This window comes from Sinocyclocheilus rhinocerous, unplaced genomic scaffold (genome assembly GCF_001515625.1).
Source record: "Sinocyclocheilus rhinocerous isolate Xijiao unplaced genomic scaffold, SAMN03320098_v1.1 scaffold222, whole genome shotgun sequence".
NCBI classification, from domain to species: domain Eukaryota; kingdom Metazoa; phylum Chordata; class Actinopteri; order Cypriniformes; family Cyprinidae; genus Sinocyclocheilus; species Sinocyclocheilus rhinocerous.
In genome coordinates, this window is record NW_015625652.1 from 1,781,232 (window position 1) to 1,805,120 (window position 23,889).

Below are 23,889 nucleotides of genomic sequence, written 5' to 3' on the forward strand. Positions count from 1 at the left end.
TGCTGTAAAGTTGCTTTGCAATGATTTGTATCGTGAAAAGCGCTGTACAAATAAACTTGAATTGACTTGACTTGATGTACATTCACACATACGTATTTAATTGTGCGTGTGTATATATATGATTAATTATATATATATATATATATGTATATATATATATATACATTAAGAATTATAATTATTATTAATATATAGTTAATAATTGGTTATGTATATATTCATTAATTTTATTAGGTATTTTAATTTATATATCAGCCCCGCCTAGCCCAATGGTTAATGCGGCCCTGCAAGCAGCTGCGACTCCTGAATGTGATGCTTGAGTATGAGTTGTCGCCAGATTGAACGTCCACGTCTTATACTTCCTCTGGGACATTGGAGCAGAAGTGTGGCCTCTCTGTGTGCCCGCATTGTCAGTTGCACGCATGCAACGATGCGGTCTCGGTGAGGCAGGTCTGAATGAAGTTCTTTGAGCTCGTCCATTGTAGGAGACAGCTGGCCCCCCTGTTACTTCTCCCCTCACTGGGGGGCAAAGGGCACCCGGCACCAGGGGATTGTGTTTTAATAGTTTTGTTGTGTGCTTGTGCAACTTTTATAATTTTTTATCTACAGTTTTTTTTGCTTAGTCTTTTTTACTAGTTTTAGTTATTTTAATACCTTAAGTTAACTAAATAGATAAAAGTCATTATTTATAGATAGATAGATTTTATATGCATGTTGATTCCTCGCTTTTTCTAGGCCACTGATTTTCAATAACAGAATCTTTTAAACTATGTCTGTCGAAGTAATATTAATTTTATTAGAAGTAAAAGTTTTAAACAACTTATCCTTATATGTAGCATACATTGGGTCTAATATAATGTGACATGATTCACTTTCTTTTGTCTTAAAGCTATTCAGCAGCACACAGTAAAGTTAATAAACATTAGCATAGACAGCTGGGTTGTTTAAGAGACACCTACAGCCGCTGCTACTGGTCAGGCCACAGATTCACTCCCTTATGACAAGATTTCAGGGGTCCTGTGGTGAGTGTGGAAATGTGTACTCAGGTGACTGGGGGTAATTACTACAGGGGTCTGTCCCTAAGGCACGCGCTGTAAACGACAAGTAATCACTGGACAGGATAACAGGGAAGACACAGGAAATAGCATATCTAAAAGGGTGGATGAAAGAAACGAGAGCGCAGCATGGAGAGAAAGCCAGAAAAGGCAGTGCGACCCCCCTCAGAGTTCATAAATGTTCACAAGCAGCCAGGGCCGCATTAAGACCTCACTGGGCCCTGGGGCTATGACTTACTGCAGGGCCCCCATCACAATAATGATATATATAGCTTAAAATAGGATTTTTGTCCAATCAAAATTTTTGATGCATTGCAATTTCACAATTCTTGTTACCAATTCCAATATCACAAAATAAAAAATACTAGCTTAAGTAAAAACAAACTTACTGAAGACAAGTAAACAGTCATGAATTATGTGTTTCCCGTCTCATTCATCTCCATTGAGAGAGAACAGCTCCCTCTCTCTGCTTCTCTCTCTGTCTGGGTTCCTCAGAATGACACATTGTTGTTGAGCAGATGACGAGGGTTTGCGCCACAGGCTCAGGAATGTGTGGCATGACTAAAGACTTTTTCATGTTTGGGGCCGAACATCAGTGAGGCCTATTCACACCATGCCCAAATTTCGATTTGGAAAAACCCAAAAGATTATAAAATGTAACAATGGATCTCTATGAACGCTGAAAAATTGTAGTGTGATGAATTACTTATTTATTCTGAGGGCAAGACATGTTTTATTTACTTATTTTATTATTATTATTATTATTATTATGTTGAGCAATTCATTCAGGTATGCTTATGAGAATGATTCCATAGTAAAATTGTATTGCTCAGAGGGTTTTCTTTTTTTATAGTTCATTATATTTAATTTCATTTAATTTTAGTTACATTTATATTATATTGTATTGTATTATGTACAGTAATATTCTTACATATTATTACCATTAAAAAATTTTTTTTTATTATTCCTGATTGCAAAGCTGAATTTTCAACAGCCATTACGCCAGTTTTCAGTGTCTCATTATCCTCCAGAAATCATAATAATATGCTGATATGGCGCTCAAGAAACATTTCTTGGTTTTATCAATAATGAAAAAGATTTTTTGATGAATAGAATCTTTTTTTTTTTTATGTAACTTAAACGTCTTTATTGTCACTTTTGACTAATTGAATGTGTCCTTGCTAAATAAAAGTATTAATAAAAAGTATTGTAGTTTATATAGCCTACATAAAAATAAAGATTAAAAAATAAAAAGGTAATTGTGAAATAAAGTTTTTTTTTAAATCACGGCTTATAAATATTAAGTCACATATATAAGAAACGATGTCACATTTTTAAGAAATAAAGAAATAAAGCTGCAATTGTGAGATATGAGTATACATGAAGAGTTCATTTGCAAAAAACGATAAACGCCACTTTAAAAAAAAAAAGAGCTGATTGCCGTGCTTTATTCACTACATATAGCGCGATCTGAACCCTAAACACGTTTTGTCAAAAAGCCGGTTTTGTCCACTTTCAAGGCACCGCGAGTTCACGTTTTACTGCAGAAGCCGACAAGTGCCCTTAGGTGCATTCGACTTGAAGCACGGCTACAGACGGCGATCAACGAGAGTAGCCGCTTGCAGGCGGGGGCGGAGTTGAAAACGGAGCCGTCAAGCCGGACATTTCTGCTCCCGTTAGTGACGCTCACGCGGTGTTTGCATACTCTATCACAGATGAAGTGAATTAAATGCAATATTTGTCAAATACACAGACGTTTCAGAAACGTTTTCATGAGCAACAGAAACACTTTTTATATACTGCTTAATGCAGCGCCATCTGTTCAAGAATAAAGTTCAACGTAAATATATACTATTTAAATACTAATAAAGTGGGGGTATATGCTTTCATGATAAACGTGACGCCTTGATGAACCTGTGATATCTTCTTCAGGGCGAAAAAGCAAAATAAAAGCTGAAATGTTTTCAAGGAACCTTGCAAAAGCAGCGCGTTTCAAAAAAGCTCCGTGTATTGCGTGTAATGTTAATCACATCCATACAGTTTATGATCACAACAACAACAACATTTGTCAGGCATCTACATTGTCATCTGAGGAGATTACAAAGATTAAACGAGTGTTTTTTAAACTCTAAAACATGAAATGTGGAGTTATCTGCTTTTGCCAAAAATCGACAGTTGGAGTTATCTGCTTTTGCTATAAAACAAACTTTTAATATGTAAAAAAAAACATACTTTCAATGAAATTAAATTTAGTAAATTACCTGTATTTGTTTAAGTTATTATTACTTCAAAACAACCCAACTGCAGTTTGATTGATATTAAATGTGATTTCTGAAAAAAAAATATACATATATAAATATATATAAAATGAATTATTATTTTAGTTAGTTGCCAAGGTGACATTTCTCATTTTATTTTATTTTAGCTTTTTTGTTTTATTTCAGATTTATTTCATTTTAGAGCTTCAACATGCTTTTTCTTCAGCAATAGAGCCTTGCGTGGTGAGCGTGCATACAGGCAACGGTGGTTGAGTGCATTACTTGTACTTATTATTTGAAACAATTGTACATGCTAATTCCAGGTCTTTCTGAAGCTCTCCACAAATGATTTGGCTCGTTGGACAACTCTTCTGATAACCGTGCGTTCACACCGCCGCCGTCGAGAGTGTCAAAGTGGCCGGAAGTCATTCATTTTCTATGTGAGCCGGCTGTGGCGGGTTTCCCAATAATCTATGACGTGTCCCTGTTTGCATACAGGTCGGGACATAAATAAAAAAAATGATGCGTGGACCAAGGTGTCTGAGATTGTTGGTGTTCCTGGTGAGTTGCTGTTGTGCATTAAGGTTATAGGAATAATAATCTGATATAATAAATAATAGTATAATAGTCCCAGTTCACTTTTAAACCTTTAAATCAATTTTCCTGATTATACTTACATTAAGTAATGTTTATACCTGATTATACTTACTTAAGTAACATTTTCAATGCAGGACTTTTACTTGTATCAGAGTATTTTTACAGTGTGGTATTAGTGCTTTATACATTATTAGGTAAAGGATCTTAATACTCGTCCACAACAATATTTAATGACGTTTACTTATAACGTTACCCTCCTTGTGGTCAGTCTGCACAAGATCAACAAGCTTGTTTGCTTTGTGACCCCTTTAAATACAAGATAAGCACTCGATCTACGTCAGAGCGTCCACGAATCTTTCTACAGCGTTGTTGGCAGGACGGCCAAAGCGATTTTTTACGCTCTCGACGGCGGCGGCATGAACGCACAGTAATTCTTTTCACTGTCAGAAATCTTGCGAGGAGCACCTGGTCGTGGCCGGTTTATGGTGAAATGATGTTCTTTCCACTTCCGGATTATGGCCCCAACAGTGCTCACTGGGACATTCAGAAGTATAGAAATCCTTCTGTAAACAATGCCATCAGTATGTTTTGCAACAATAAGGTTGCGAAGGTCTTGAGAGAGCTCTTTGCTTTTACCCATCATGAAATGTTTCTTGTGTGACACGTTGGTCATGAGACACCTTTTTTTAGGCCATCAGCTGGGACTGAACCAACTAATATTAATTTCCACTGACAAGGGGCAGGATTGCTTTCTAATTAATGATAGATTTCAGCTGATGTGTTTGATGATCTGAAACATTAAAGTGTGACAAACATGCAAAAAAATAAGAAATCAGGAAGGGGGGCCAACACTTTTTCACACCACTGTATATATAGAATGTATTTTTACTCTGAGGTGTAAACATCTCATTGCCGGTCAGACTTGGTGTGAATGAAATTGGGCTTAATTTAATGGCTGTTCACAAGCTTTTTCACAAGCTCTCATTTTAAATCACTCAAATATGTTCAAATGCATCAAATGTATTAATTTAGACATCGCTAAATACCTACTTAAGGATTTCAAATCTAACATCTTGTATCTCCTATCTAGTTTTTCGCCCCCCAGAGCTAGACATAAACAAACTGATATGATATCTCCAGTTATCAGAGAAGGTGAGCTATCACAGCACAAGTCAGTTTGGTCAGAGGCTGTGTGGCAGAAAAAGTGTAAAGGAACCGAGTGACCAAACTGGGGTATTTGAGCTATTTTAAGTCGTCCGTGTCTGTCTCTCTTAGATCAGGCTCCAAATATAGCTCCCCAACATCAAGCACTCAAAACAAGGCTCCTGCTCCTGGGCTCAAATCCACTTTTATAATGTCGGCCTTATTCAAGAGCAGTTCAATCTCACCATCTGGGGCTAATCTCAGATGCCACCCTCCCTGTTTATTTCGGAGGAGCTTCATTCCGTTTAGGCCCCTGCATTTATTTGTCCTGCTGCCAGTACAAGGTCAGTTGTCTGTGACACGTTTTGAGAAATGACAGTGTAGGAGGTTGTTTGCTTCCATTTGGATGCGAAGAGCAAATTTAGGAAAAACAAACTGGGTGCAACCCAGAGGCCGCCCTCTGTATCCTGTCATTTTTTAGTACAATGGAACCAGGGGAAGTTGGAGAAGCTTCCCAGAGCTTTTTAGAGCTGTGTTGTGTCGCTGGGCTCTGAGGCTTCATCTAAGATTAAATTCTCATTACCAGGGACAATGCCCTCTGTGTGAAGTTTCTGGTTACAATGATGAGGATCTGTTCCGTCTGTTTTTCATCATCTTCACAAGTTCTCAAACACCTGCACCATTGGCCAAGTGTACAAACAGAAGTGTATTTTTTTTATATAAATATCGTTTGCTGCTTTGTAAACAACACTAGAATACAACCTAAAGAATCAGGCTTATACTGTGAATTAAACCAAATATTCAACCATGCGCAGTCCTATTTAAACATACAGACTAGCATCCATACATGACAAAACATTATATATTTTTAAAAATCTATTTCAAAATATACAATAAATGGGCAAAAATAATATTTTAAAATATAATTACATTAAAAAATGTATTGTCTAAAATATGTTTAATAAAATACATTCACCAAAACATGTATTCACCCAAAATGTATTTTAATATATTTAATATAATACACAATAATAATTGTAATATAATATGCAATAATATACAATAAATGGGCAAAAGTAATACTTTAAAATATAATGACATTAAAGGGTTTGTTCACCCAAAAATGAAAATTCTGTCATTAATTACTCACCCTCGTGTTGTTCCAAACCCGTAAGACCTTCCTTCATCTTTGGAATAAAGTCGTTATTTTTGTTTTCTTTGCGCAAAAAAAGTATTCTCGTAGCTTCGTAACTTTACAAGTAAGCTAGTTACTTCGTAACTATATTTTCATTTTTGGGTGAACTAACCCTTTAAATAAATAAATATATATTTTTATTTTGTTACATTTTTATTGTCTAAAAGTGTTTTAATAAATACATTCACCAAAAATGTATTGACCCAAAATGTATATTTAAATGATGATGTAAATATGTTTCTGTACCCCTTGAAGTACATTTTGTAAAATATTGAATTAAAAAAATATTGTATTTGACAAAAAATTTAAAACTCCGTAACGTAATACGACTTATAGGTAACAAAACTTTTTTATGAAGCATAAAAATCTAATTCGCATTTGTGACAGGCTGATTTTTTGTCCATATTGAAAATTTTTCCATATTTTATCTCCTGAAGGCTTTCTTTCTTTAAAATATATTTTTGACTACTCAAAACTCCTTAGAAACTCGGAAGCGTCCCAGAATACACCCTAAAAACCATCCAAATGACATTTACAATATAGTGGTGAGTTCTTCATGAGTAATACAGCTTCTTTATAAAGTATGAAAATCTATTTTGCATTTGTGACAGGCTTCATATTGATAGAGCTCACACTAACTGTGTTGTATTTTTTTTCTTTTCTTGAAGGCTTTCTTTAAACATGATGGACACCTCTTTGCTTGTTTATGTCACATATTTTTCTTTTGTCATATTGTTTGTACATGAAGTGTTTTCTTCCATCTTGAATCATGGCCTTGATACTTCCTTGCAGCGTACATGAGAAGGTCACAGCTGTGTTTGTTGGTATGGAAATTATGTTAACATAAAGAAACTGATGTTTGGGTTGATTTTGCAGTAGAAGAACTTAAAGGTTTTGTTTGTGACGTAGTAGTTTGTGTTTAAAGCTGCTGTGTTACTGACAGAATCAAGAGCAGCTCTTTTGTTTGCTCCATGTGCAGGTGCACTGCCAAACAGCCTCACTGGAGGAACGGTTTGATATAGGAATATCCTTTGTCTGCTGGAGGTTTGTTGATTCTGTGCTTATGGGCGCAGCATCAGGGCCGCATTGTGACGCTGCAGTTTTGGGGAGCAGCTGGGCTCGGGGCAGGAAGATCCGTTAAACAGGCACCTTTTGTGGATCAGCTGTTTCTGTCAGTGCTTTGTCGATCTCCATTGACTCTCCCTCCTCCTTTAACCCAGACCAGAGAGTGGTTTTGACATGCTAATGCCATGCCTGCAACGCACAGCCCAGCTGGAGAGCCCTGCGCCTTAGATGTGGAAAGTGGTAGGGAGAGAGAGAGAGAGAGAGAGGCACCGATGAAGCGTGCCACAGTCAGGGATTATGGAAATTATCCTGTGTCTTTTTTTAGTCCGTCACACTAACTCTCTCTCTCTCTCTCTCAAGCTTGATGTGTTGTATGCTGTACTTGAGCTGAGAGATTGGGTCAGCTTTAAAAGCTGTGATGTATGTATTCAGATCAGAGTGCAATATGGGAAAGCCTTGGAAAACTAAAAGCTTTGTTTCTCCACTCAGAACATACGTAATATGTGCAAATCCAATGCTGTCATTCTGGTATTGTCAGTGGAAAGCTTCTGTTCCACAACACGAAACCTGTATGAGATGTTGATTTTTTTTTTTATAGACAGCTTACCTTACTGCCAGTATACAGTAAAAGAAACCATCATGGGTAGACATAAAAGTTTAAGCAATAACAGTAGAGTGTAACTATACATATGCTATACTTAATCTAAACTATTTTAAATAATTTAAAAAAATACAATATTTATTAAATGATTTTTTTAAATCACCACCACCAACAACAATAATTATATTTTTATTATTCATTAAGTATTAATAATTATTGATACTTCAACAGTTTATTACTTTATTATTAATATAATTTGTTCCTGATATTTTTGAATATTTGTATTGATCATTTTAATAATTAAAATATTTATTACATATTAATAAGAGTTCTGATTATTTTTTGTTATTTATTATTGTATTATTATTAATAAATTATTGTTGTTATTATTAATTATTATTATTATTGTTGTTTCAATTGTTTTAATAAAAAGCTAATAATAAAATAAAAAAGCTAATAAAATAAAATTAATTTTATTATTAATTAATTGTTAATAATTGTTACTTTATGGAATTTATTATTATTATTATTATTATTATTATATGTTATTATTGAATATTTAATTATTTTAATAACAAATATATTTTTATGATTTGTCCATATTAATAATTGTTGTTGTTGTTAATATTTATTATGGTAACAATTATTGTATTTTATTTTACAGTAATTAATTACTGTAATTTATTATTAATAATTATAATTTATTATTGTTAATTATAATGTATTATTGTTATTTACAGCATAAAAATTGCATTTGTATGTTTGGAAAATTTATTTGTTACCACTTAAATTACTACAAGGTGATTAAAATTTGTGACCATCGCGCGTGCGCGCACACACACACACACACACACACACACACACACACACACAACAAACAAGACTTTTTTGTGTATTTAACTTCAGTGTAAAATATTGCCCTTTTCTCTATTTTTGAAAGTATTTATTAATTTTTTACTTTTTTTTTAACATTAATAACATATGAGATTAATAAATGCACTGAATAAATGCTTCTGTCCAGTGTGTGTGCAACCATCTTTCAAAAGGAATTTAATTGTGCAAATATATGATAATGGTGATGCATTTAATATGCATAGCAATACCTAACATTGACATCTGATTGAGCAACTTTATATGAAGCAGACTGTGCAACTTTATATTTACAACTTTATATAGATTTGATATGGTTGTATAGATTTGATATGATTGTGCAACTTTATATTTACAAGAATCAGAATACAAAGTAAATGTCAGTTGCTCTGTTGTTGTTGTTTTGCCATGTCAATGAATAAGGTCATAAAATGACCTTATTGAAAAACCTTTATTTGATTTAACTGAATACCTTCATGTCATTTGACACATTTCTCATAGTACAACAAGCTCAGTCTGCCTCTATGTCCTCCATTCATTCAGCGTCTGATTGGCTGCAGACATTGGTTCTCCAGAGCAATCTGTCAGTCCCGTGTGATGGTGACATCTGCGTATGGGCGACTGGAGGATTAACACTCGACAAAAGGGCAGCCTGCAACCTCCACCATGACGGGCATGCTTGATCCTTTTTGTAGTTCATCTGACACACACAAGCCTGTCTGACATCTCAGATACATTTTGCACATTATGGGATTTCAGACTATGTGTGTTTTTAGGCTTTTAACATTTTGTTTACATGAAATTGTCCAATGCAACTATAATCCATTCCTTCTGGTATACATCTGTGATGTAAAAACTGCAAATCAGTGTATTTAGCACCAGCTTTCAAATGCATATTGGAAAACAATTCATTTGTCAAGAGTTTAAAAAGCATGGTTATGTCAAATTTGTGGCATTTAGATTGTCAGTAAAATAACTCTACAGTGCTAGTTTTCTAATATGTATTTAAATCATGCAAAGAGTGCAGTGTGCTTCAGAGATTTGTAGGTCGTTTTCCCTCGCTGTTTTGACTCCATGGGTGAGGACACAGTCTCTTGGACGGTACCTGGGCGACAGGTGGTGAATCAGCAGTGCTTCCCTCCTCATAATGTAGATGTGTGTGTGTGTTTGTGTGTGCGTGCGTGCGTGCGTGTGTGTGTGTGTGTGAATGTGTTAGAAGCAATGCAGACTAGAACACAAAATTAGCCCAGACCTTCTGAGTAATTTATATGGAATATGTGGACATTTATGGTTATTTGGTGTATGGATTCATTTTTAGCGCAATAATTTTATATTTACCTTGTTGAGACTAATTGCAATTCTGTAGCTCAAACAGTGCTGGGCAACCCTAAGGTCATGGGTTTGATTCCCAGCATAAAATGTATATAATGTTGAGTGCTTCATCTTTGAAATCTTTACAATTTTTTCATAATTTACACTATATCTATACTACAGTATAGCTACAGTACAAAAAGTAGCAAACTACATTAGTTCAGTTAAAAGAGCAGTATTTATCCAACACAAAAGCAATAAGGATATCAATTTAAGGTGACAGCAAGCTGTTTAAAATTCAACAAGCATGCAGTAAAGTGCAAGTCACTAATGTTATAAAAGATTTATATTTCAAATAAATGCTGCTCTTTTGAGCTTTTTATTCATCAAAGAATTCAGAAAAAAGCATTGTGGGTTCCACAAAAGGTACAACTGTTTAATTTACTGTTTAATAATATGGCTATACATTGATAATGTAAGAAATGTAAGCATAACTTTGTGAACAAATAGTACTATCTTTGCATTTCGTGACAAAAAACTTTAAAAGTACTGCCGGGAGTTTTAGGAACAAAATTGTGTAATGATGCAATTGTTTACTAATATACATTGATAATATAAGAAGTGTTTCCCAAGCACCAAATCAGCATATTAAAATGATTTCTGAAGGATCATGTGACACTAAAGACTGGAGTATACTGTAAAAAAAAATCAGTTGCTGCCTTAAAAAAGTTATTTCAACTTAAATAATATTAAACTGACTTTTAAAAAATTGAATCTCATATAACTTCAAAATAATTGTAACCAATTTCAACTACATTTTTAATGAGTTAAAATAATGGAAAAACGTGTTATCATGTTGACTTAGCCTATTGGTCATATCATTTTTAGATGGATGCTGAAAATTCCACTGGAATAAATGACATTTTAAAATGTATTACAAAAAGAAAAAAGTTTAAATTGTATTAATATTTGACAATATAACTGTATTTTTCATCAGATAAATGCAGCTTTGATGAGCATAAGAGACTTCTTTCAAAACCATAAAAATATTACAGAGCCAAACTTTTGAACGGTTGTATAAGTGATATTGACTGGCTGACATTTTATTTCACAGCATAGATATGTGGATGTGAAATATTCATTTGAGTTTCAATTATTTTACATTTGTTTTAACTGCATATTATCCTAAAGTCATTTTCACTACAGTTGATAAATGAGACACAAAATGTGTCAGTTTCATTGGTTTGAAACGAGAGTGCGAGTTTGTAGTGTGATATAAGAGACGTGAAAGTAGTTTCATTTAACTGGAGGAACAGTGACATGGGTGACGGTGCAACATCACACCGCTGAATATTTCAGAAAATCATGGAATAATATTATTCAGGCTATATAACAGAAGCAAACAAATAGTGTGAGAGTTTTAGAACTAAAACTGTGCAAGGATTCAAGAGAGATTGTGAAATACTGTGGACATCTTGAGGCTGTCATGCTGTCTACTCTTAAGCAAGGGATAGTATTGTTTGTTCATATGCACATAACAAAATGATTAGATAAGAGACCGAGTGACAAAGAGTCTCTTGTCCACAAGTTTAACATCTGACTTGTGAATGGTGTGTGTTCTAGGTTTGCTGGCGCAGGATCACATGCTAGATGTTTCATACATGACATTCATTAGACAGAGAACAATGTTTCTCTTAAGTCCGCATTGATCGGTCAGTGCAGTGCACACACCGAACGCTATTTCATCTCAGTTGTCTTAAAACTGCTTGAAAGACCAGTTCCTCAAAGTCAAATCTCGTTCTCTCAACACGAGCACAGAATATTGCAGCCTTTCGTTTAGACAGTGATCCAGAATTTGCTTCTCGTAGCTGTTTATGCTAAATACATGAGCAGGGTGTGTTTACACCAAAAAACAAACCATAGTGCATGTGTTTTCACTTAATTGCACAATCCTGTCTGTGTGAGCAGTGAAGACACTTGTGTATGTAATAACACAGGTGACTAGCCGCCGCGCTCAATAATACCTCATAAAATAGGGCAAAATAATATTTTAGAGCATTAAAGTGATTTAGGGATATCTCTTGTACAGGGTTTGTTTGGTTGAAACGGTGATTATTCTTTCAGCACAACACTCTCTCTCTCATTTCGCCCGCCTTCATAATCAAATTAGGGCTCATTCCAGGCAGAGGACTCTGGTCGTGCACAGGCGCACAGTCGACTACGCCCTCCGACTGCATTTGTTTTCCTCGTAAATTGTGGCTTTTACTGAGAGGATGTTGTGGGTGGATTCTGTGAAAGTGGATATTAGATTGTCTTCGTTCTGTCATGCCAGTGAGACACCCATTTATTTGCATCCATGCGAATAAATGCAAACAGTTGTCATGATAATAACCTATATACATGACACACTGTTTCCAAAAATAGATGGGGTTTCCTTAGCATGAATGTGTAACTTTCATCATTACAAAAGTTTATACATAATTAAATGAATTGCGCTTTAAAGAACATTATTTTTAATCAATACTAAGCGCATTAGCTGTTAAGAAATAAAAGAAATTAAATTTACAAACATTTAGATCCAAGACAAATTTGCATACAGTAAATGCTATTATTACATATATACTACAACTACAATTTTTCTTATTATTAACAATAATAATAATAATAAATATATAAAAAATAAAATGCAAAGTTATTTTAATTTATTTCTTTATACAACAATATAAAACATAAGATGCATTGTATTGTATTTGATAATAATAATAATAATAAAATATACACTCTACAATATTTTTTTTCTTAAATTATTATTAATAATAAAATATTATGTTTTTTTTTTTTCCATTGTTGTACAAATAAATAAATACGTAACAGAAAACACTGGATGCATTATTTTATTTGATGATTATATTTATGTATGTATACACACACACACATACACACAGAATAATGTATATTATTATTATTATTAATAATAATAATACATCTGTTTTCCAATGTTGTTTAAAATAAATAAGTAAAAAAGAAATACATAACAGAAAACATAAGATACATTATTTAATTTGATGATGATAATATAATAATAATAATAATACACTAATATATATTAAGTATTTATTTATTTATTATTGTTTTGTTTCTGTTATTATTATGAAAAAAATTAATGGAAAATGCATTTTATCTTTTCTGATGATGTATATAAAAATAAAAATAAATAGAAATAAAATAAAATAAATAGAAATACATACATACAGAAAACAAGATGCATTGTAATTTATTATTATTACCAATATTAATAATTAATTAAATCTTGTGTTTCAGTTTGTTTTAGTATAAAGATTATTTACATTTCTATCAAAATTGGACACAAACAATAAATAAAATAATCTCTGCATATCTGTAGCAGTGGTAACCCCCTACAAAAAAAAACAAAACAGTATATTTAAATCTGTATAATGACTTTTCTTTTGCGTGATACTGCATCCACACCGCCAGTTGTCAAGTCCAAGACTGTAATTTCTGTAAGTGTGGCATAAACAAAAAATTGAGTGCATTTAAAATACGTTTAAAGTATAATCACACAACATCCCATTTAAACCACACTTTCAAAATATTTGCCCAAAAGATGCACTTGATGATCTTACATAATGCTAACAGCTCTACATGTGAGCCTCATTCAGAGTGATGGAGCTCAGCAAACACAAATACAGTTTGTTCTGGCATAATTACCTCCAACACTTATGTAAGTCCTATGTGACACACCTTACAGAGGAGCCTAAACCAGGGACAGTGCACTATAATTAGATAAATAATAATCAAACCTAAACCCAGCTGTTGCCAGGAGAGACGCAACACGGCTATTGACTGAAATGTTATATAAAGGATTGGATGAATTATAGTCTCTGAATAATTCATTTGGTCTCTACAATTTTGGAGGAAAGCACTTGTGATATATTCATAGTGATGGATGACTCATTTTCAGATGCTAATCATTATTTGATTATTAATTTCTGGGTTGGAGGGAAGAGGAGTATGTGAACGTCTGTCATGTTTCACAAGCACATATCATTTAGAATGAGGTACCTGGCAAAACTAATCAGCTTTGATGTGTTTGGTCCTTGCAATGTATCCAATTTACTTCCATCATGTTCTCATCTAAGAGTCTTGCTGTTTACAATTGGATGTAAGAAAAAAAAAAAAAAACCTGCACCCAAAACTGAAAACATGTTTTTATGACTCAGCACACGTTTCAACTTAAACTGTCAATAAACATCAGTCTCTAGCAGTTTGTGTATGATTTGTATTGCATCTTCAATGGTTCTCATGACGTTGCCTGGCGCCATCTACTGGTTATAAATATATGGAGTCCTGAGTGGTAGATTAATTATAATGGCAAAATATTAATAGCATCTAAACAGGTTTCTTCAAGCTAAAATATCGGGGTTTTATTAAGCTTCTCAAGTAACATGGATTTTTATATTTTTATTTTTTCATTCATTGTAAAATCACTAAAAATTTTATAAAACAGCAGATTTCTTCATAGTCTCATAAACTATACAATATAAGACCAATATTTATCTAATATTGACATATAGGCAACTTTAAATTTTTTGTAAACCCTATAAATTACTGAATTAATCAGAATTAGATTAGAAATTAAACCATTGAAAAATGCTGCGTTTTCAAAAATCCCGCTGCCCGCGCGACTCCTCCTGCTTACGTAGACGCCAACGTAACGTCAGACGCCGCTTATCAAAAACAGATATTTTACTCTAGTGTAGCCACTCTAGTGGATTCTTTCAACAATTTATCTTATTTTCTTAACCGCAACGTCTGTTACTTGTGTTTTGTAAATATGTCAGGACCATGGTCAGGACCAACGCTACGTGTTTTCATGCCAATAAAGAATACAGAACAGCCTACTGATACAGAAATTAAATATAGACTTTGCAACTTCGGTGTTTTGACGATGTTGGAGGAAAGAATTGATCGGGTTTTGTATTAAGACATCATTTGTATTAAGCACATCGACTCTAAAATACTAATGATCTTAGTAGTACTAAGTGGAATTCGACAGGTGATATCAATCTAAAATGTTAAACAAACCACAGTACCTGGCAGTGGTGGGATGTGAGCCCATTCCTCCATTTAGCCAATATGTTTTATTCAAGGAACAGCAACTGTATATAAACATATTTAAAAAATAAATAGACTAAATCGATGTAATGCAGTGATAGCCTGCAGAAATGATGCGATAAAATGTCGCTTTACGCTTTAAGGCGTTCACTCTACGTTTTAGCCATCTTTCTATCAATGTAAGTGAGCGTGGCAAAGCTAGAGTTAAAACTCAGCATCGGATTCCACACCACGTGTTGTTTTGGCGCTTTACCGCATTTCGCTGACACCCAAACAAACGTGTCGCTGTGATGGCTCGTGTTTCGTGAATCGGTTGATGTTTTTAATCCTCGGTTTTATATATTTGAACGGCACGAGTTCAGGTACGGTTAAACATTCATTTTATGTTCAATTTCTGCTTTCATTGCACCTCGCGAGTCACCTGTACCGACATGGAAGTTTACTGCAATGTTATGTAATCTATTAGGGTCTCTAATGGCTTTTAATTATGAGACTATTAAAAGACACTGCGAAACGCTCTGGCGATAGCATGCACACTTTATGTTGTTAGAGATGCATTAGTGAATGACGCTTTGGCGTATTTGACTTTTGTTTACAAGGTCATCGTGGTTTACAGTTTGTCCTTTTCTTAGCACCATCTGCTTGGGTGTTGCAGAGTTTGGCATGGTCGTTATAAATGTATATTTAGTTTAATTGTTATTGTGTGTCTTATTGTCTGTCTTCCCGCCAAAGATATAATTAATGATTTACTTCCTTGTGTCAGTGTCACTTTTTGTGTCAAGGTGTTTGATTGTTCTCTTGGTTTTTTTTTCTTAAAAAAAAAAAATCTAGCTTATGGGCCAGGTTTTTAGAAATATAATCGTTATGTCTGTGTTAGTTTCAAACATTTATACTGGCTTTATACCATTTTCAGCTAAAAAATACAAGAAGTCAAGTGATACAAAGCACAAAGTGCACCTTTTCAGATGATCACTTTCACGTTTTTATGCTTAAATTCCATGCTTTTGTTCCTCTATTGTACGTTGCTTTGAATAAAAGCATCTGCTAAATGTATTTAAGTTAAATTATAATATAATAATTATATAGAAATATATATTGAAATAATTAAAATTATATCTATATATAATAAATATAATGAATTTCTGAGTATATACACACACACACACACACACACATATACATATAGTAAAGAATTATGCTAGTACTATGTGTTCAGAGGGTTATGTGTGATATATATTTTAATTAATTTATATAAATGTTTATATATAATATGTGTCCCTCTGCGAAATCCAGGCTAAAGTCTCAAAATCTAATTGTGAGATAACAAGCATCAAAGTTTTATTTCAACCATTAATTTCACTATGATATCAATCTTTGACATGGTCTTACTCATTCAATATTAAAGAGATCAATGTTACATTTTTACAGCATGTTCTTTACCTTATGAAGTATGATTTTATGTAAAAAAAAAACTAAAAAAAAACAGTAAATCGCCAAAAAATTATTTTAGCTGGGTTTTCACAGCCAGGGTCCCATTTATTTCAATGTGTTTTTGAATAACTTCAGTGAAAAAAAAATGTTATTGACCTGCTTCCATTTATTCTGAACTTCAGATATGTAACATATTTGTGGCTGATTGTTACATTGTATTACATCATTGTTGAAATAAACACCACTGTCTTTCTCACACTGATAGACGCTGTTGAATAATGAAGTACATACTGGTGACAGGCGGTGTGATATCTGGCATTGGGAAAGGGATCATAGCCAGCAGTGTGGGCACTATACTCAAATCATGTGGCCTGCATGTCACTGCTATCAAAATCGACCCCTACATCAACATCGATGCAGGCACTTTCTCTCCCTATGAACATGGTAAGTGCAGGCTACTTTAAATTGGATTTTTATGTTTACGATACATAAATAAGAACTGCTACATGAGACATTTGTTTTGCAAAATTGGTTAGTCATTATTTTGGGCTACAGCATATATAGAGCATAACATACTGATGTCTTTTGTTTCTATCAGCATCCACATGCCACTGTCAATCTCTCTGACGTTCTTTTTAACAGGTGAAGTGTTTGTGCTGGATGATGGAGGCGAGGTGGACTTGGATTTAGGGAACTATGAAAGTTTTCTGGACATCCGGCTAACCAGGGACAACAATTTGACAACGGGGAAGATCTATCAGTCTGTTATAAACAAGGAGAGGAGAGGGGATTACTTGGGTAAAACTGTACAAGGTGAGTTACACAATGATGTTTGGAACATAAATATGAAATATGGCATGAGGAAACAGGATTATCTCAGTCTTGTCTGAGTTTGAACCTGAAATATACTGCATTCTGTAATATACAACCATACCATACACTACCATTCAAATATTTGGGGTCGGTAATTTTTTGTGTTTTTGAAAGAAGTCTCTTATGCTCACTAAAGCTACATTTATTTGATCAAAAACGGTAATATTGTGATATATCAATATCATTTAAAATAATTTTCTATTTCAATATATTTTTATTTTATAAATAATTTATAGCTGTGATGGCAAAGCTGAATTGTCAGCAGCCATTTCTCCAGTCTTCAGTGTCACATGATTCTGTAGAAATCATTCAAATACGATGATTTGGTGCATTTCTAATTCTAAATGTTGAAAACAGGTGTGCAGCCTAATACATTTGTGTAAACTATAATACTGTTTTTTTCAGGATTCTTTGATGAATAGAAAGTTGAAAAGAACAGCATTTATTCATAAATGTCTTTACTGTCACTTCTGATCAATTGGTTCCTTGTTAAATACAATTAATTTCTTTATAAAAAGGTAAGACTCCAAATTTTTGAAGAGTAGTATATCTGTCAATATGTTGCAATTGCTTTTCTAACAATACTGCACTGAAGCAATTGCATTGCAATAAATTGTATCATGACAGATGTACCATAATGTTTATTGTACCTTGAAGTATTTGACAGCACCCAGCCTTAATTTGCATATCCTCATCTGATTGTATTACAAAGGTTTAAGCATCTGTTGCCTGCCATACTTGCTTCTGAGGAGGTTACATAATGGAAAATGTGGTATCACTTAGATGAATATGAATAATTTTCACAGTGGTACCACACATTACCGATGCTATACAGGAATGGGTCATGCGACAGGCGAAGGTCTCAGTGGACGATGACGGTATTGAACCAGAAGTGTGTGTCATTGAGGTATATCTGTCTGTTTTGTGCTGTACATTTTGAGGAAACATTGAGGAAACATTTTTTTTCTATTAAGGACAGAGGAACAGTTTTTAAATGTAAAAGACATTTTGTATTCATGAATTGTGTTCAATAAAGACAAAAAATTGCATTTTAAGCTCAATTACAATTACTGCTTAGGTTATGTAATATTAGGTTAAAAAATGCTGGATTATATATATATATACAGTATATATATGCAAGCTTTACATACTTTTTTCCACCACTGTCAGAGTTAAAGTAAGAAAAAAGTATAATTAAATTTTAATATAGATATTAATATAGGTTTTAACATAAATACATTATAATATAATTAAAATAAAATTCAATTACAATTTTTTTTCCCCACACAGCTTGGAGGTACAGTCGGAGATATTGAGAGTATGCCTTTCATTGAAGCTTTTAGACAGTTTCAGTTTAAAGTGAAACGGGAGAATTTTTGTAACATCCATGTCAGTCTTGTACCTCAGGTAAGAGTTTTTTTTTTTACTAATAAACTTTTGTAGTTGAAAAGTGATTTTAAAAAACTCCTATGGTCTTTGGATGTATTTTTAGCCCAATTCAACAGGAGAACAGAAGACCAAACCCACACAGAACAGTGTTCGGGAGCTTCGTGGACTTGGCCTGTCACCTGATCTCGTCAGTCTTTACTCTCTATTATATGCTATAATATGCTATATATATAGCCAATGCAAGTAAAGTCACTTCAATTCTGAGAATGCATAATTTTTGTTTGCAGATTGTTTGTCGTTGCTCCACTCCATTGGACACTGCCGTGAAAGAGAAGATCTCCATGTTTTGCCATGTAGAACCTGAACAGGTGATCTGCATACATGACGTGTCCTCCATCTACAGAGTACCTCTACTCCTGGAGGATCAGGGCATGGTTGACTACTTCTGCCGCAGGCTGGACTTGCCCATTGAGATGAGACCTCGCAAAATGCTCACAAAATGGAAGGAGATGTCAGACCGGTTTGTACTGTTTGGATTCGCCTAACCGTCTCAAAAATTGTATTCTTCCCAGAAATCCCAAGTTTGATACAGCTGTTTTAAACAGTCTGTCCTTGTTTCATAGATCTGACCGACTCCTGGAGCAAACCTCCATTGCTTTAGTAGGCAAGTACACCAAGCTTTCAGATTCGTATGCCTCTGTTATAAAAGCACTGGAGCACTCTGCCCTCGCCATCAACTATAAGCTAGAGGTCAAGGTAAGGAATGCCAGAGGAACTAGTAGCAATTTCCTGTGCTTTTATGATGAAGTTGATAGTTTTGCCCCATCTGAGAGTGCCTTTTGAAATCAAATTGTATTTTTGCATACTTCACAATATTACTGTTTTTTTTATACTGTATTTTTGATCAAAGAAATGCAACTTGGTGACCATAAGAGACTTCTTTCAAAAACATAAAAAAATCTAACCTACCCCAAATTGTTCAACTGTAATGTTTTTTCAAGTGTGTAAGTGTGATAGTATAAAATGGTACTTCGTTTCAGTACATCGATTCGGCAGACCTAGAGCCAGCAGCGTTGCAGGAGGAGCCGGTGAAGTACCATGAGGCCTGGCAGAAGCTCTGCAGTGCTGAGTGAGTGTACCCTCAAAAACACTAGAAATTTACATAAACTCTGTTTTGTCCATCAACAGAGAACATTGAAATGATAAGTTTTAATCTGCTGGTGTCATATCAGCTCTGTGGGTTCTTGGATAATGTTAACCAATATCCAGATAGCTATTTAGGCTTTGCATTAGCAAACTTCAGTTTGTTCTGGCTTTATTCTGGCATATAATGGCCTACTTTTTCACAGTGTAAACAGTACTTAATGGTTAAAATCAGGTCCTGCTTTCACTGTTTTTCTCATGACAAAGACTGCATTGTGGTTTCCAAAAAATAACCATACATTATGGATGTAAAATAGTTTACGAACGGAACTACCATTGACTTTGAATTAGTGCTGTCAAACGATTAATCGCGATTAATCGCATCCAAAATAAAGTTTTTGTTTGCATAATATATGTGTGTACTGTGTATATTTATTATGAATGTATAAGTACACACACATGCATGTATATATTTGTCAAAAACTTTACATTTATATATTAAATATATTTATATATATTATAAATTATATGAATGTAAATATATACATGTAAATATTTTCAAAATATATAATGTATGTGTGTGTATTTATATATACATAAAAATATACATAGTGCACACACACACATATTATGTAAACAAAAACTTTTATTTTGGATGTGATCGTTTGACAGCACTACTTTGAATATTTCACTTTGAATATTTATTCATCGAATGTTCATTTGAATGTTTGCTTGACTGTTAGCGGGGTACTTGTTCCTGGAGGCTTTGGTGTGCGAGGCACTGAGGGAAAAATCCAAGCTATTAACTGGGCGAGGAGACAGAAAAAGCCATTTTTAGGTAACAAAAAACTGGCAGTGCAATGTTAGTAGCAAAATGTGATGTAAACACTTGTTACTTTGACAGCATGCCTGTGGTTATCCCAATCTCGTTTGGCAGGTGTTTGTTTGGGCATGCAGCTGGCAGTGTGTGAATTTGCTCGTAATGTACTTGGCTGGGAAGGTAAGAACACCCATACCAGATTTTATGATATTTCTTTTAAATCAAACTTCGCACATGCTTTTAAAGTGTTTTTATTTGAACTTCATTCCTCTTAACAGATGCCAATTCTACAGAATTTGACCCTGAAACAAAACATCCAGTGGTAGGTAATGGTGTGGTAAAACAAATGAGCAAATCTGCATAATGGTTCTTTTTCTTTTGGTGTGATGAGACCTTTTTCTGCTATCAGGTGATTGAAATGCCCGAGCACAATCCTGGGCAGTTGGGAGGAACCATGCGGTTGGGAAAAAGGCGCACTTTGTTCAAAAGCACCTCCAGCGTTCTTCGTAAGTTGTGATCTTTTGTGCCACAGTAAACTGTGAAAGTCACTTATCACAAAATTAAAAACTGATACTGTATTTAAAGGTTTTAGATTTGAATGATATTTGAATTGTTTTGTTGTAGGAAAGCTGTATGGAGATGCTGAATATGTGGACGAAAGGCATCGACATCGCTTTGAGGTTCGGTTAATATTTACAAAATGACTTTTTAAACGATTTCTTTCTGTTTGTTTAATTAGTTTCTTTTGTGTTTTTCTAGGTGAATCCAGAATTGAAGCAGCACTTCGAGGATAGAGGTTTTCGATTTGTGGGTCAGGACCTGGAGGGGGAGCGAATGGAGATCATTGAACTTGAAGGTCAGTGAATCTCCAGTAACTAAACCTGTCTGGAGAGGTAGTCGGTATGCGCTTCAGCTTGTTTCTTCTGTCACGACAGATCACCCTTATTTTGTCGGAGTGCAGTACCACCCAGAATTCACTTCTCGCCCCATCAAACCCTCACCTCCTTATTTTGGCCTTCTACTGGCAGCATCTGGGAAACTACAGAACTACTTACAAAAAGGCTGCCGGCTCTCACCTCGGTAATTTGCCTAATTAACTCTTAGATGAGCTTAACTATTGAAAATTGCTTCAAGCAGTATGTCTTACCTTGTTTTTCTTCTCTCTCAGGGACACATACAGTGACCGAAGTGGCAGTAGTTCACCAGACTCAGAGATATCTGAAATCAAATTCCCATCACTTTCTTAAAGTGGAAATACACATATAATCATGAAATCAAAAGTTTCATGACATGAATTTATTGTTTGAATAAATGAATAAAAAAGTTAATGTGTCCTTTTTAAGCAAAATATAGTGTATGCATACTGTTCTGTCAACAGTGATATACTTAAAAAAAATTAAATTAATATGGGGCAAGACGAGAAGAAGCATTACACCGTCTTAAAAGTATATTCATATAAAATAAAAATGATGTGTGTCAACATGAGATTAGTGTGATAATATCGCTTACTGATCTTGTCTGTGCAAACATTTTTCAGTTCCTGGTTTGACGGTGTAAATCCTTTCACATGTCAGAAAAAGACTCTACATAGCGAAAACTAGATAATATTCACACCCCTTAAACAGTAATCCCACATCTAGATAGCATTTAGACAGTTTACAGCTAAAAAAAAAACAAAAACTTTTGACTTCCATTGTATACACATTACTGTAAATGCAAATTATGTTCGTTTTTTCAAACTGAGAGAAGAATGAAAATTATTGTCCCCCATATAACGTAACGTATTAAACTAAAAACATTCCTTTATTACAAAACGCTAATTTGAAATAGACATCTGGGCTTTCATTTTGTAAAACCCATTCTCTGAGATCTCGCGATAATTCAGCAGAGCTCCGTTCGCCAGAAGAGGCGCCTGTAGAAGGAGTAACATCAACTTAAATTGGCTTTTGAATATTTCCAGCTCATAAACGTCGAAGATGGGTAGATAATACAGAATTATTTGGATCAGGTACTACACTAATTCACCATCTAACAGGATTATATAAAACAAAAGGAGAGCATCACGAGATGTGGACTGGCACAAATGTTTACTTGCTAGCTGCTAATATGCTAAGCTGAAGTTGATCTGGTGAAGAATTATAACAACCACAAAAACATTCAAACGAAAACATGATTTATTTATTTGTTCGTTTGCATTATTAATTTTTTTAATATCAGTATTACATCCGCATTTGCCCAAGTAGTTCAAGTTGATAATCTCAGAAAACATCAGTGAAGCTAAAAAGCTAAAGTCGTTAGCCTGTAGAGCAGATGACAGTTCTGTGATGTTTTTCCTAGTGAGCTCGGTGCATTGAGTGACTCTAGAAGTTCTTTTTTGGGGTACTTAAAAACAATGTATTTAAGGGTGTATTCACACCTGTCTTGTTTGGTTCGATTGAATCGAACTCAAGTTCGTTTACCCTCTTGGTGCGGACCTTTATGGTAGGTGTCAAAGCAATCGCACTCGGGTGCGGACCAAACAACCGCACCGAGACCCAGCTGAAGAAGGTGGTCTCGGTCCGCTTCCAAACGAACTCTGGTACGGTTCGTTTTAGGTGTGAATATGATCCGACCCAATTGCAGAAATCACGCTCAGAAACAGACAGCTCGCGCATATAGGTCTGTTATTTGCGTTTCAATGGCTTAACTCACTTGTTTTTAAACCACAATGCTTAAAAACACACGCAAATGATACCTGTCTTGTTTGGTTCACTTATTTGTTTTGGATTTGAATTATTTCGTTTTGTAGTCATTTAAAGTTTTCTATAGATATATTCATCATGTCTGTAAGGAAAATATTTGCTGAGTTTCGGTTCATTTTTGTGAAGCGCTCCCGAGATGGCAAGCGCATCCTATTTGTTTTCTTTATTTTACAATAGCACAACGTTTTCTTGATATTGTGAGTGCACACAAATAAAAATAGACCCTGTACAGTTCCGAACGATGTATTATTCTTACCTTTA

The 23,889-nt window shown here is 34.3% G+C and overlaps 2 protein-coding genes across 2 annotated transcripts in view; both read left to right on the plus strand.

The window, feature by feature from the left end:
• The first annotated feature begins 15,441 nt into the window (after positions 1–15,441).
• On the plus strand, positions 15,442–22,283 carry ctps1b (CTP synthase 1b). The gene is made up of 17 exons (XM_016509135.1): positions 15,442–15,593; positions 16,928–17,106; positions 17,305–17,475; positions 18,342–18,442; positions 18,826–18,942; positions 19,028–19,111; positions 19,212–19,444; positions 19,548–19,680; positions 19,965–20,053; positions 20,811–20,905; positions 21,005–21,067; positions 21,166–21,209; positions 21,297–21,393; positions 21,512–21,567; positions 21,647–21,743; positions 21,823–21,967; positions 22,056–22,283. The coding sequence occupies exons 2-17, from the start codon at positions 16,941–16,943 to the stop codon at positions 22,132–22,134; spliced, it is 1,770 nt and encodes a 589-aa protein (XP_016364621.1). The 5' UTR covers positions 15,442–15,593; positions 16,928–16,940; the 3' UTR covers positions 22,135–22,283.
• A 474-nt stretch (positions 22,284–22,757) lies between these two features.
• Positions 22,758–23,889, plus strand: part of LOC107705731 (transcription initiation factor TFIID subunit 12-like) — an 8,028-nt gene continuing 6,896 nt past the window's right edge. The window contains exon 1 of the mRNA XM_016509178.1: positions 22,758–22,895. The gene's annotated coding sequence lies outside the window, so the exon portion shown is untranslated. The remainder of the gene's footprint in view (positions 22,896–23,889) is intronic.

Bases quoted from the DNA above. Each gene is read 5' to 3' on its own strand.
- ctps1b (XM_016509135.1), top strand. From the start codon at position 16,941: ATGAAGTACATACTGGTGACAGGCGGTGTGATATCTGGCATTGGGAAA. The intron at 21,068-21,165 runs GTAAGAACACCC...TCCTCTTAACAG, and splicing joins TAATGTACTTGGCTGGGAAG to ATGCCAATTCTACAGAATTT. The intron at 21,210-21,296 runs GTAGGTAATGGT...TTCTGCTATCAG, and splicing joins CTGAAACAAAACATCCAGTG to GTGATTGAAATGCCCGAGCA.